This window comes from Numenius arquata, chromosome 4 (assembly GCF_964106895.1).
Source record: "Numenius arquata chromosome 4, bNumArq3.hap1.1, whole genome shotgun sequence".
Taxonomy (NCBI): domain Eukaryota; kingdom Metazoa; phylum Chordata; class Aves; order Charadriiformes; family Scolopacidae; genus Numenius; species Numenius arquata.
This window is the reverse complement of record NC_133579.1, coordinates 66,522,560-66,534,866: the sequence shown is the minus strand read 5'-3', so window position 1 is coordinate 66,534,866 and position 12,307 is coordinate 66,522,560. Positions and strand designations below refer to the sequence as shown.

Genomic DNA, 12,307 nt, shown 5'->3' with positions numbered 1-12,307 from the left:
TACCACTAGCTGGAGTCACACCAACCCTAGGATTTTGCACTTGCCTTTGCTAAATGTCATACGGCTTCCGTTAGCCCTCTTTCTAGTGTACTAAGGTCCCTCTGAACCACAGCACTAGTTTCCAGCCTATCAACCACTTCCCCCAGTTCAGCACAGTCTTCAAACTTGCTGAAGGTACATTACATCTTCTCTTCCAAGTCTATTAAATACATAAAATAGATCAGTCCAAGTGTGAAACCCTGAGAGATGTTATGAGTAATCCAAGCAGTAACAGAGCACTTTCATATGCACTTGTCGCCAGAAGCATCACTATATTGAGCAGAAAGGCAGTTGTCCTCTTTACCACCTTATATTCTCACACACAGCTACCATACTTGCACTCAGTTCCAGCTTCATTAACAGCCTATAAAGGAGAACATTCAACAAATGGATTTGTAAAAATTTACGTTAGCCAGAATTTGTAGTCAATATTTTTGTTCTGTTGAACAAAAATGAAATTTCCAGATGTCCTTTAATATATCAGCTTCAAAAGAAGTTACCTAATTTCACAGAGAAGAAACCACACTGGGTAATTTCAGCCTAATACCTAAACATTAGGAGTTTCTTTGTTTAATATATGTATATACATATACCCAAACAGACTAAGTCAAGACATCAATTCAATAACGACCAGAAACTAGCAGCCAGTTTCATATGCAGTTACCAAAATCACTCTGTAGGTATTTCTGCCCCAGCTGCTGCAACTTTTATTCAGTTTTCAGTCCTCAGTTTCAGATTCTAGATGTAGACTTATTTCTATCCTAAAGTTATGAACACAACTTTCTAAAAAGAGAAGTGTCTTGGTTTCAGCTGGGATAGAGTTAATTTTCTTCCTCGCAGCTGCTGTTGTTTGGATTTAGTATGAGAAGAAAGTTGGTAACACAGACTGTTTTAGTTGTTACTAAGTAACATTTATATTAAGTCAAGGACTTTTTCACCCTCCCATAGAATCTGAGAGGGAGCACAGACAGGACAGGTTGGCCAAAGGAATACTCTGTACCACTGACATCATGCTCAGTATATAAATGGAGGTTGGCCAGGGGGCAGGAATCCATGATCACTGCTTGGTATGGGCTGGGCAATCAATCATGAGGTCGTGAGAGCAATTGTATTCTATCACTTTATTTAGTATATTTTTTACTACTTTTTATTTTCCTCTTCTATTACTGTTCCATTATACCGTCTTCTTCTCAAGCCATGAGGGTTTTTTTCCTCCTTCCTTTTTCTCCCTCTTCTCCCTACCCTACTGGGGGTGTGAGGGGCAGAGGCGGGGGGAGGAGTGAACAGCTGCATGGTCCTAGTTGGCAGCTGGGGTTAAACCATGACAAGAAGGTATCAAAAATTTTAGGTAGTTCCTTCATTCACTGCACTCCATCTTTCCTACATTTCTCCTGATAAAAAGCACAGGACAACCATCCAAATCTCGACAAGCCAGAAGCAGCTTCTGGCTACTATGCACTAGAGAAATTAAGGTAAAGAGAAATTAAATTCAAGAAAGCTGTAACAAGGCAAAACTCAGAACACATTTGTAGTCTTACACAAACAGCTGTCACAAATAAGGTTTTTTGGACCAGTGTTCCACTTGTCTGTGAAAAGAGCATATCTACTTCAGAGTTGAACTACTAATGAAAAAATCAGCAGGGTTCCCTAAAATAGTTCAGCACTTGAATAATTCAGTATCTAGTCTCTACTTAGATAAATACAGGAAGATCAACTGCAAAAGAGGAAAATGAGATCTAACTGTTTAACGATATCATGCGGTGTTCAAGGAAAGAAACATTTTGTGAAATCGGGACTAAAATACTTCTAGCAAAATGTCAGGAAAGACAACATTGCAACCTTTCAATACAAGCAGGATGCAAGTTTAAATGCAAGACAGAGGAAAACTAAATTAATGAATAAAATACAGAATTTTGACTAGTCATAAGCTACACAGAAGCATTCAGATAATAATTCTCCATTGAAACATTATATCAATGTATGCTTTCAGCTTTCTATACAATTTGCATTAAGGAGATGAAATGTGGCCAGCACAACCACAAGTTTAGGGCTTTTTGTTTAGGGTTGGGGAGCAGAGAGGGGTGGAACAAAATGACAGGGAGTATTTTAAAGTACTTGAAGAAAAGGAGAAATAGCATTTTCAGCTTTTTCAAGGGTACAAAATACAATCCTGTATCATCCCACCTCCATCATACTGATTGTCCCTCCCGAAACAGAGGGTAATTCACATGTAGTTCAACTCTGCTCCTACAGCAAACACACACACCTCTAAGTGACAACACACTTCCTTCCTCTCTCTCACTTGGGTTCCACCAATTACAATCAGACAACCAGCTAGACTCTAGCCAAGAATTAAAATCTTTCCCTTCCACTCTTATGAAAACTTTTCAATTAAGTTTAGCAAGCAAAATACCCACAAAAGGCACTGCGTGACGTCTATTAGATAGTTGCCCTGTCAGGAAAACCTAACCATTCTGAAAGCACTCATCTTGCAATCATTCTGCTTAATCCCAGGAAAACACTTTACCTCCTCACCTTCAAATTAGATAGAGACCAAAGGGGGATTTGAAAAAGTGTAATTAAGACTGAAAACATTTGATGACAGCTTGACAGCTCTGAACATTCACCCAAAAAATCTGAATTATGTGACTTGTCTGATATTGTTACCTGTGATTTTGTAGCCATATGCAGCCAGCTGTCCAGCCATGTACTCGCCATCCGAATTATTGTGAGAACATCCCCATGTACGAATCCAGATTTTCTGAGCACCAGGAATGATGCTGTTAAGTAAAAAAAATGAATGAAAAAGGCAAGTTAAAAGATGAACAAGCTTCCCCTTTAAGTCCACTGAACAGACCCAATTAATTGTAATTCTCCAAATATAAAACAAGCAACACAAACAGTAACAAATCTAAAACAGCAAAAGAGTTTTAGAGTGGAGAAGGGACTCTAGGATAATGGAGATGAGCTGTAGGATAAGAAGAGCTTCAGTACAATGAAGTTCACAAACAACTAACTTTCTGAAAATTCTATCATTAACAAGTGACCTTCAAGTGACTGCACTGAAATTAGGCCGACAGCAAACAGAGCTAAACTGCAACCTTTTGGTATTATTGCACCCCTTCATTGTAGTTCCCTCCATACAAGTCATCTTTATAAATTCTTGACTTAAGCCTGCCACCAGCCACACTAACATCTGAAAGCTCATTTCCCAACCTTTCTGGGCTACAGACGCAGCATGGCAGATCTCCACCATGGAGCTAGTACACACAACAGTTTAAGAACCAACAAAAAAATTCTGCAAGAAGCCCTCATTGAAACTCCTGGGATAACTGTGCCAATGAGCTAAAGATGCCAGTACATGAACGACCCGCATCCTAGAACACAATCTTTTGCCTGCCCACATGTTTTTTTTCTCCTCCCACACTCTTCTTTTTTTAAAGATACTTCCCCTAGCTAGAAATTGGAATTTGTTGACAGAAGATTAATGACCATTAAGTAGACATGTGCAACATGTGCTGCACATGTACATTGTATTTAGACTTCCCATTGTCTAAACAACATACATACAATGTGCTTTCTTGGGTCAAAAACACTAAAATATAGCTTGTTAGATAACGCATAGTACCCGAATACTTCACACTAGCACCCATTCTCCTAAGTATCTATAGACCACCAGTTCAGCTGTACATAGACTCCTGGCAGAATGCACCTTTATGGGTGCATTATAAATTTATAAAATCTCTTTTGAACACTAATGAAAAAACTAAACTTAATTTCCTGTGCATTCCAGACATACTTTATTTTCATCTTCATAATGCAGGGAAATTTTATCCACCAGCTTGAAATTAAGGCGGGGTGGGGGGGGAGGAGGGTTGAGGAGGTAGAATATGCAATAATTTACCTGTCACTCGGAGGATCATCATCTGGCTGAATATTTTTTTGTGAATTGCGTTTTCGCACTTTTGGAAAAACATTCTTCCTTACAAACTGCCGATCATGTGGTTTCAAATCATCTGCTGACACAATATCTTCAATATCTTCAAGCACTGAATCACAGGCAGCAGGCATCTTCAAGAAGCCTTAGAGAAAACTGGTATTAGCAAGTATTTGAGTACAAAGCCAAGGCCTAGTGTCTACTGCACATGTTCTCATAAAGCCAGATATATTTCTACATATGCAATATATCATACATATGAGGGATACTGAGCACAGAAAAACAATCAACTATCCAGAGATATTTCCCGATGCCTTCTTCCCCCAAGACCCCTCATGCACAGGCAGAGAGAAAGCCACAAACTATAGTTTTTACAGGCTTTTTAAATAATCTGTAACTTGTCATCTTCTAATTCAAAAACCCTGCAGCTCCTCTGACGTGACATATCCAAGATGGCAGTATTCTTAATCGTATCAGGCATCATAGTGAAATAATGAGTTCATGTTATGCGATAGATATGCTTCCACTCACATCAGAGGAGAAGAATGAAAGATACAGCATTCAAGTGCCTGCTTCAGAGGCTGCTCTGGCTCTTTTATTTGCGTGCTGAAAACAGGTGCACAGTAGTTCAATATACCTTCATAGCCCTTTTGAAAACAAGCCAAACTATTCCTAGAATTCCTGATCCTACAGGACTTTCATTTGAATTACTTCACTTATCAGACAGCAAAATAAGAATTTCTGTCCTCAGGTACAAGATGTTAAACAACTATACCTAGCTAATACAAAATAGCTACAGCATCATCTGGCTTGTATAACATATTAGAAGATCATTAAAAACTAATTATATTTTCCACAAGAAAGTAAGTGTATATCTCCCAGCAGATCTCAAGACCTAGATGAGTTTTCAAAAAAGGAAAAAAAAAAAAGTTATTTGCTAAAGAAGCCTATAAAGCAAAAGGTATACCATTAATTGCACACCTCACGCTGTGCTGCGTGGAATTCTTAAACAGAACAAAGTCTGATTTACCACTGGAAATCTGAGTTTGTATATGTCTCAACAGTTAACTAGGAAAACACACAAAGGCATTTCACAGAGTTTACAGGGAAAATACAACACTTTCGTAACTGACAGTGAAAAACAAAACAAACAAGGCTTCAATTTCTTTAAAACCAGATTTCAGGAACAGAAAATTCAGGCTACTGGCATACAAAATACTTTCAGATGTTGCAGTTGAATTATTCAAGAACATAAGAAGTTAAACACCTGTGCTTTTTCCCCAGTATGAGTGCTTCAGTCAATCTTGCAAAATATCCTTTGAAATAAAACTTAATATAACCTGAACCATCTGCATTTTAAGTTAAAAATGAATATAGCAATGCCACAAAGATATTTAAGCACTTAGCACTCTTCTACATCAAAAATCCCAGGATCTATACAAAAACGCAGCAGAGAATGAACTAAAATAAAAAGCTGCAAAAAGTCTAGCAGTAAAGAATATTGGGGGGAGGTGACATCCCTTACAATACTTTATACCACTAACAGTATGTGCAAATAGGTAAAGTTATCAACTCAATACAGGGAAGGAAAACAAACATTTTGATTTGTTGTTCTCTCTCTTCCAGAAAAATATCTGACATAATGGAGCAGGTGGCAAAACAAATAAGCTGAGTTTATTTCAGTGGCCCACAAAAGAAAGAATATAGCAAAATAAAATTCATACCTTTTTAAGCTTTATCTAAATTCTCTTGGACAATAATCCTGAGGGAGAAAACAAAACAAAAAAAAAGATATAGCATGAACAAGCAGAACTAACAGACAGAAAACCATGAGTTCATGTTATTGGCCAACTAGAATTCATCCTCCATCTGCAGAAATCTGTTTCTTGCTCAGTTTGATCTCGTTAAAACTGGCTACACATGCCAACAAGGTGGAACAGTAGCCGTACTTTCCCTGTCCTTCCCTGAGCAAAGGCAGTAATCTTTTTGTCCTTCTTTTATAAAGTCTTTTTTGTCAAGTCTTATGTATTTAAGTTCTTTCAGGCTTTTCCTCCTCCAGATTTCTATCTTCAATCATGAGTTTAAAATTTTGAATGAAAGGAAATTGACTGACTGACAAGGAGAATACAGTTTAATAAGTTCAATTTCCCTCGAGTTTGCTTAACAGTAAATTTTAGCTGAAGACGTTCACTTTTTTTTTTTAATTGCAAACACTGTAAAGTCTTTTTAGAACATATTATTTGATATCTGCACTAGTTCCGTATGCATGCATGAGATCTCTTCTTCACAAGCAAATAAATATAGATTCCTGCAGCTATTCTGATAGATTGACTGAAATAAGAGGCAATAATAAAATTAGAAGTTAACATATTTTTCCTGTACTGTCAAGTTGTACCTACAGAGTTTACATTTCTCTTTAAAAAATGAATGTTTGTAAATAAATACCAGTGAAAGTGTCTTTAACGTCTTGACACAAACAAAACTTCCCTTGCCCTAGTCTGTTTCAGTCATCCCTTGTTGGTGTACATCTTCTCCTGTATACCAACACAATACTTTCCACAGAGAAAACTTCCCATCCAGGTGGAAGCGCACCGCTCTTTATTTACCAACAGGTGTCTCCGGTAAAGCCCCGGGCTTTTATCCCCAGGTTTGAACAAAGCAGAAGAAAACTATAGCGCTAATATAAAATAAGACCGACCCACTGCCCAGCTTGGCTCACCTCAGGGCCCGCAAGGCAACCTTGTCCCGTACCCGCGGGCAAGCGGCAGTCGGGCAGCCGCCTGACCCGGCCCGCAGCACAGCGACCCCAGAGCCCGGCTGCGGCTCGGCCCCACACACAACCCACACACCGGGCTCCCATCCCACTGAGGGCACTCGGGCTGATGGTAACCCGGCCACCAAAACCTCTGGAGGCTCCCGCCAGAGGGGCCATCTCCCCCCCCCCCCCCCCCCCCCCGCCTTTAACGCGGAGCCCAGAAGAAGCCCCGCAGGGGACGGGAGCGTCGCTGGAGCGGGACACCAGCAGAGACGAGCTGGGGAGAGAGGGAGGACTCGGCCGTCACTACCACAACCAGCCAGGGGAAGAAAAAGAAGTACTCACCAGCGAACCCCGGCACTCGCCACTGCCGCCTCAACTAGGCTCCACCATCACGGCTGCCTCGCCCCGCCTCAAGGCCCGCCGCGCGCGCAGTAGCGCCGCGACGGCGGCCGGTAGCGGCCAAACTCCTCCGCCGGGCTCTGCGGCGCAGCCTCTCCGGAGCGGGGGCGGAGCGGAGCGGTGGCAGCGGCGCGGCCCAGGGCTTGCCGGGCCGCCGCTGCGAGAGCGCCGGGGTGTATGACAGCCGTAGCCGGTGCTCCCCCCCGCTCCTTTCGCCAGTGGACTGCCGTACGTGAGGGAAGAGCAGAGCTGAGGGCTCTCCGGAGCTGGGGGGCGGTGGCCGTTGAGGCCGTTGGAGCTTCTAACGGCTCCCCGCGCGCCGGGCCGCCCCGGCCCTCAGCGGGGAGGGGGGAGAGAAACGGGGAGCGGCGTCGCTTCCACCGCTCCGGGAAAAAAAAAAAAACAACACGGGGCGGCCCTGCCTTCGTCCGCTGGGAGCTGTAAGGAGCCGGCTGCGGGGGGAGAGGGGGGAAGGACACCGCGCTACCGGCTGTGGGACACGGAGCCGTGACTGAGAGGTCGCCTGGGGTCGTCTCTTCGGAGGGCGGCGGTTGAAAACGGCTGTGGGGCTCCCCGTCCTCACCGCCTTCAGCAATAAGAGTGTATGTGCCCGCCGCTTTGTCCCTGAGCGCTCGGGTCGCTTTTCTGAGGCTGTGGTTGTGGCTGTGGTCGGGAGCGGGGATCCGCACGGCATGGAGCTGCCGGGCGGCCGCTGGTGCTGTACGGGAAGCGTCGGATCCTGGGGGAACCGAAGGTGAAGTCGTGGAGTTGAAAATGGGATTTCCTCCATCCGTGGCTGTAACCGTGCGGGGGCGTCTCGCTGAGCACCAAGGCCACACGTCCTCTCCTCGAGTTTCCCGAATCCTTGGAGAATCCCCTTTATTTTAATTGAAAATTAGGTCCAGCAATACATACACCTGAATCCAACTGTTTTAACCGGGTATCTGAATCCAAATGAACGATGAGCTATTTATTCCTGTTGTAGCCACAACACTTTTTTATTTTTAATCGTTAATTTCCTCAAAATATAATGCTTTTGTAGTAGCAACTACAAAAGTAGCAGAAAAGTAGCAACTTTTCTGTTTAATCTTAAAGACATAGGTCAAAATATTTAACATTAGATGACTAAAGTTTTTGGCATTGCTTTTTCCCCAGTTTAGGGCTAGTAGCAACTTTTCTTATTAATATTTTGGAAGACATTAGTCTGGGTGTTTAAAATTGAATGGCTAAAGCTAGGGCTCTAAGCAGACAGATTGTTAAGTGTATAGCTTCATTATTGATCAAAGTGCTACAGATGGCAAGCATAATATTATTGCTTTGCTTTTAATATATACAGGTAACCTAAAAAGTTTACTGCATCTTTAACATTTTTATTTTATTTTATTTTGGGGTGGCGTACTTTGGAATATAAAAATCGCTGTGTCTTGTAATTGGATTTTGAACATTATTGCTTTCTTTAGAAGGACCCTTTGGAATCATTATTTTATTCTTCAGATAACAGATTATAGTCTCCCTCGAACTGGAAGGATAGTGGATGAAAGCCCTGAGTGTATTCCATAATAGGCCTATTGGTCAGCTAGCAGATAAAACCTGGCAACTTCTACCTATGAATACCACTTCTTCTCCCTCTCCTTTTTCTTAAAAACTGGTGCCTATTTTATGTCAGGCTAATCTGACTATGTCTGACTATGTTCACAGGCGCAAAAAAAAAAAAAAAAAAAAAAGATAACAATGAGAACAAAGTAACAGGAGAGATTTGAAGAGGAAAATTGGGGCAGAAAGAAACAAGCACTTCATTCAGATCAGTGTTTAAGAACAAATCATTCTAGGCAGGACTGAGCACTATTAATATCACCCTGGCCTCCTGATAGAGTCGTTACTGCTTAAGATACATTTGCCTTTGTGATCGGTCTTTGTTTAAGCACACAAGTACTTTTCAGAGATACTCTCAGTGAGACAGCGTGATGTGTAATTCATTACTTTTGCAGTGCTTTTAGCCCAGAAGAAAACGGAGAAAAACGTCTTAAACTCAGTAGTCGCATTAATCTATTTTAGATATCTTCCTTCATAGTATGGTGTAAGTAGTCCTTAGTGTGTCAGGAAGTTACGATATATTTATTACCAATCAGTATTTTAACTGCTTCCTGACGAGGTTAACTGTTCTCTTCCTTTTTCTTTTCAGTTTCCCATATACACTTTTCTAAGTATTTCCCATGCACTCCTTGAATTAAATATCCCTGTTGGGAGAGCACTGCACTTACCCGCATTTATCTTGACTAGCCAAGTGTTACCGCTCTGGTTAAACAAAACTGGGCAGACATCAGTGCTGTTTTATGTTTGACTAAAAAAGCAAAGCACAAATAGCCTGCTAGACATACCCAGAAATCTCCAGATGGCCATGATTGATAAACCACTACTTGTTAAGGGAAGGCAGTGAGCTCCAAGAGCAGGTCCCAGGCAGGAATAACCCAGAAGTCCCATACCTAGTGACATAAATAGGCCATGCTGATCAGCTTCAGCATGATCCAGCAGAGTCCTTACTTTGTCCCACTGCCAAGAATTCATAGTATCGAGCACCCCTCGTGCCAGCACACTCCTATTCAGTTCTAGGATGTAGCCGCACCATGGAAGGCACCCTTTAAGCGCTTTTGAAGCTCACAAATCTAAATTTTTTTGTAATATATTCATAACAGCAAATAAAGCTGCACACAGACTGCTGGTAGTGCAGCAGGCAGCAAGGGAAGCAGATGATTCCCTACCACCTCCTGACCACAGGAAGAGAGTTTATCTATACCCGCCTGGGAGAACTGCATTTTAAGAGACCGTGGCTGGCAGTACAATTCACACTACTGGCCTTTTATAGACTGGCAACGTACATGGTCCAGTTCCTTGAATGTCCAAAGAACTTTAGAGTACATCCTTCCTGAGTTGCCTGCATACTGTACTTCTTACTCTTCAGGAGTGGTAGACTCAAAAGACACTAGCCTTGAGCTGGGTTACCACGTTAAGTCATTACAGATTTTGTAGGAGTAGGTGGTTGGAAAAAACAAAAACTACTAGGAAAATAAAATACAAATCTCAATTTTAGCTCATGGTTAGTAGAAGATACATCCTTAGTTGTTTCAGAGCATCTCAGCTGGTGTTCATAGGGAAGGGAAACAGCCGGGGATGTGAGGGCCCAGTCTTTATATGACAACCTTATTCTCTGATAACTAACATGCAGTTCTGGGTGGAAAAGTAAGTGGGAAGGCATGCAGGAAAAAAAATGGGTGAGTCCTAAAATTAGGTACAAGAAATTAGATTTCTCCTTCTGTTCTTACAATTGAGGAGAATTTGGCTGCTCGTTTGTCAGCAACATTCAGCGCCACTCAGAATTGATAGCCACCCGCTTTTTCTGTTAGATATGACACTTTCTCCCTTTCAAGTTTTAGAAAGGAAAAAGTGGATGAAACTTAATAAAGACAACGCATTCTGCTGATCTTTGCTTAGCTGTAGGGTAACATGCAGGCAGATCTTACTTCAGCAAGAAAAGCAAAATGGGGAGATGAATTCTACTTGTTTGTGCTCTTGTTAATATTACTCCATTGATTTTGCTGTACAGGCTTTTGGTCCACTTGATCTTGAGAACTGTTGGCATTGGAGCACCAAAGGCATTGTGTATAACTGTTACATACAGAAAAAATAGGCATATACTGCTAAATTTGGTGCTTCTAAACACGTAGCAACATCTCGTGCTACAAAAAGTACCTTACCTATCTTTCATACTTTCTTTCTACAACAAAAATGTCCACATCTGCATCAAGACAGTGGTGTAATTTACTCTTTCAGGTGTAAATCAAAAAGAATAGAAAGTGATGGTGTCTGTCCTTTAGAGGTGGACGAGTTCTCACTGTAGATTCAAGGGCAGGAACCCCCTTTTTTTCCCCCCCCTTTTTTAAAACTCCTCTCCTGTGTGTAAAGGAGCGCGTAGCTGCCTATCACTCAGGCCAGTTTTGACAGATTTCTCAGAATCCTTTTCCATCTGCTGGCAGCCAAGGAATGCAGCCCGTACAGGCCCCAATAAAACCTCCCTGAAACTAATATTTGTACGCTGAATAATGCTGAGGTACACTGTGCTAGCTCAGGGGAGCAGAATTAAGTGTTTTAACTGGCTGGGTTTTTTTCCTCCTGCAACACAGCGCATCCAAAGTTTACAAAGTAGATACAGAAAGCAGAAGGAAGAGGAGAGAAAATGACATGGAAACTGGCAATCAGTAGCAGATTCTAGGGGCGAATAAAAAAGTGCTTATGGCAGCCGTAGAACAGAGAAACTGAGAACAGGCCTGGGCGCTATGACAGATAGGACAGAAAGAGGACAGTTATTGTCATGTCTGCTTCAAAAGGAGATCAGAGAACGCAGTCCTCTAGCCCTTCTTTATTATTTATTGGGAATGTAGAAGAACAGAGGATCTTTTCTGTAATCTTCCTTTCAGTACTGCTGTGTGCAGAAGTTAGTGTATAGACAGGTGCATAAAGATAAAATAGTTGCCGCCTTGTGTGCAGGAAAGATGACAAGACACCTATGACTTGCTCAGAAGTATATAACGTTTAAGCAACCAACCGTATTATTGTGCTTTTATTATCCTAGTTTTTTGTTTGTTTTAGAAAATGATTGCCATGCATCTAGAGAAGTGCAGCTCCAAGACCAGAAAGGGAGTACAAGTTTGTAAATGCATAGCTGGTTCAAGAGATAGTTGGAGGTGACTCAAGTAACCAGAACTTCTTTTCAAAGCTCTGGAGAGCTCAGGAGACTGCTGGAGAATTATCAGTAGAAAAGTTAAACAGATCCTCAATAATTGCATTCATGTCCTTTATCCTAAAATAACTGAATTTGCAAGAAGTCTGTTCGTAATTCGTATGGGGGGGAATAAATAAAAATAAACCTGTGTTATCCCAACCTCTGGATCTCCTACTATGTCTCTTTACGTGTGTCTGTTTTATTCTTGTTTCGCTGTGGCTTAAAAAAAAAAAAAAAAACACCCTACTAAACTTATCGTTAGCATGATAAAAAACTGGAATTGAAACTTATCTGGTGTCAAATGAGTATGAGCACTAACAAGGAAAATAATAACAGCCAGGTTCCAAGAAACAGCATAATAGGCAACAAGAGTAAGAAGAATTTCAAAAGCTGTATG

General features: G+C 41.6%; 1 protein-coding gene across 2 annotated transcripts in view; it reads right to left on the bottom strand.

Moving 5' to 3' along the window:
* Positions 1 to 7,153, bottom strand: part of CDKAL1 (CDKAL1 threonylcarbamoyladenosine tRNA methylthiotransferase) — a 424,960-nt gene extending 417,807 nt beyond the window's left edge. The window contains exons 1-4 of one of the 2 annotated variants that reach the window (XM_074146151.1): positions 7,077 to 7,153; positions 5,701 to 5,738; positions 3,944 to 4,121; positions 2,707 to 2,819 (exon numbers count right to left, since the gene is read on the bottom strand). In XM_074146151.1, the coding sequence (XP_074002252.1) occupies positions 2,707 to 2,819; positions 3,944 to 4,110 (280 nt within the window). In that variant the 5' untranslated portion in view covers positions 4,111 to 4,121; positions 5,701 to 5,738; positions 7,077 to 7,153. Of the gene's footprint in view, positions 1 to 2,706; positions 2,820 to 3,943; positions 4,133 to 5,700; positions 5,739 to 7,076 lie in introns of both variants that reach the window. The other variant, XM_074146152.1, reaches the window with a different exon arrangement.
* Positions 7,154 to 12,307: the final 5,154 nt, after the last annotated feature.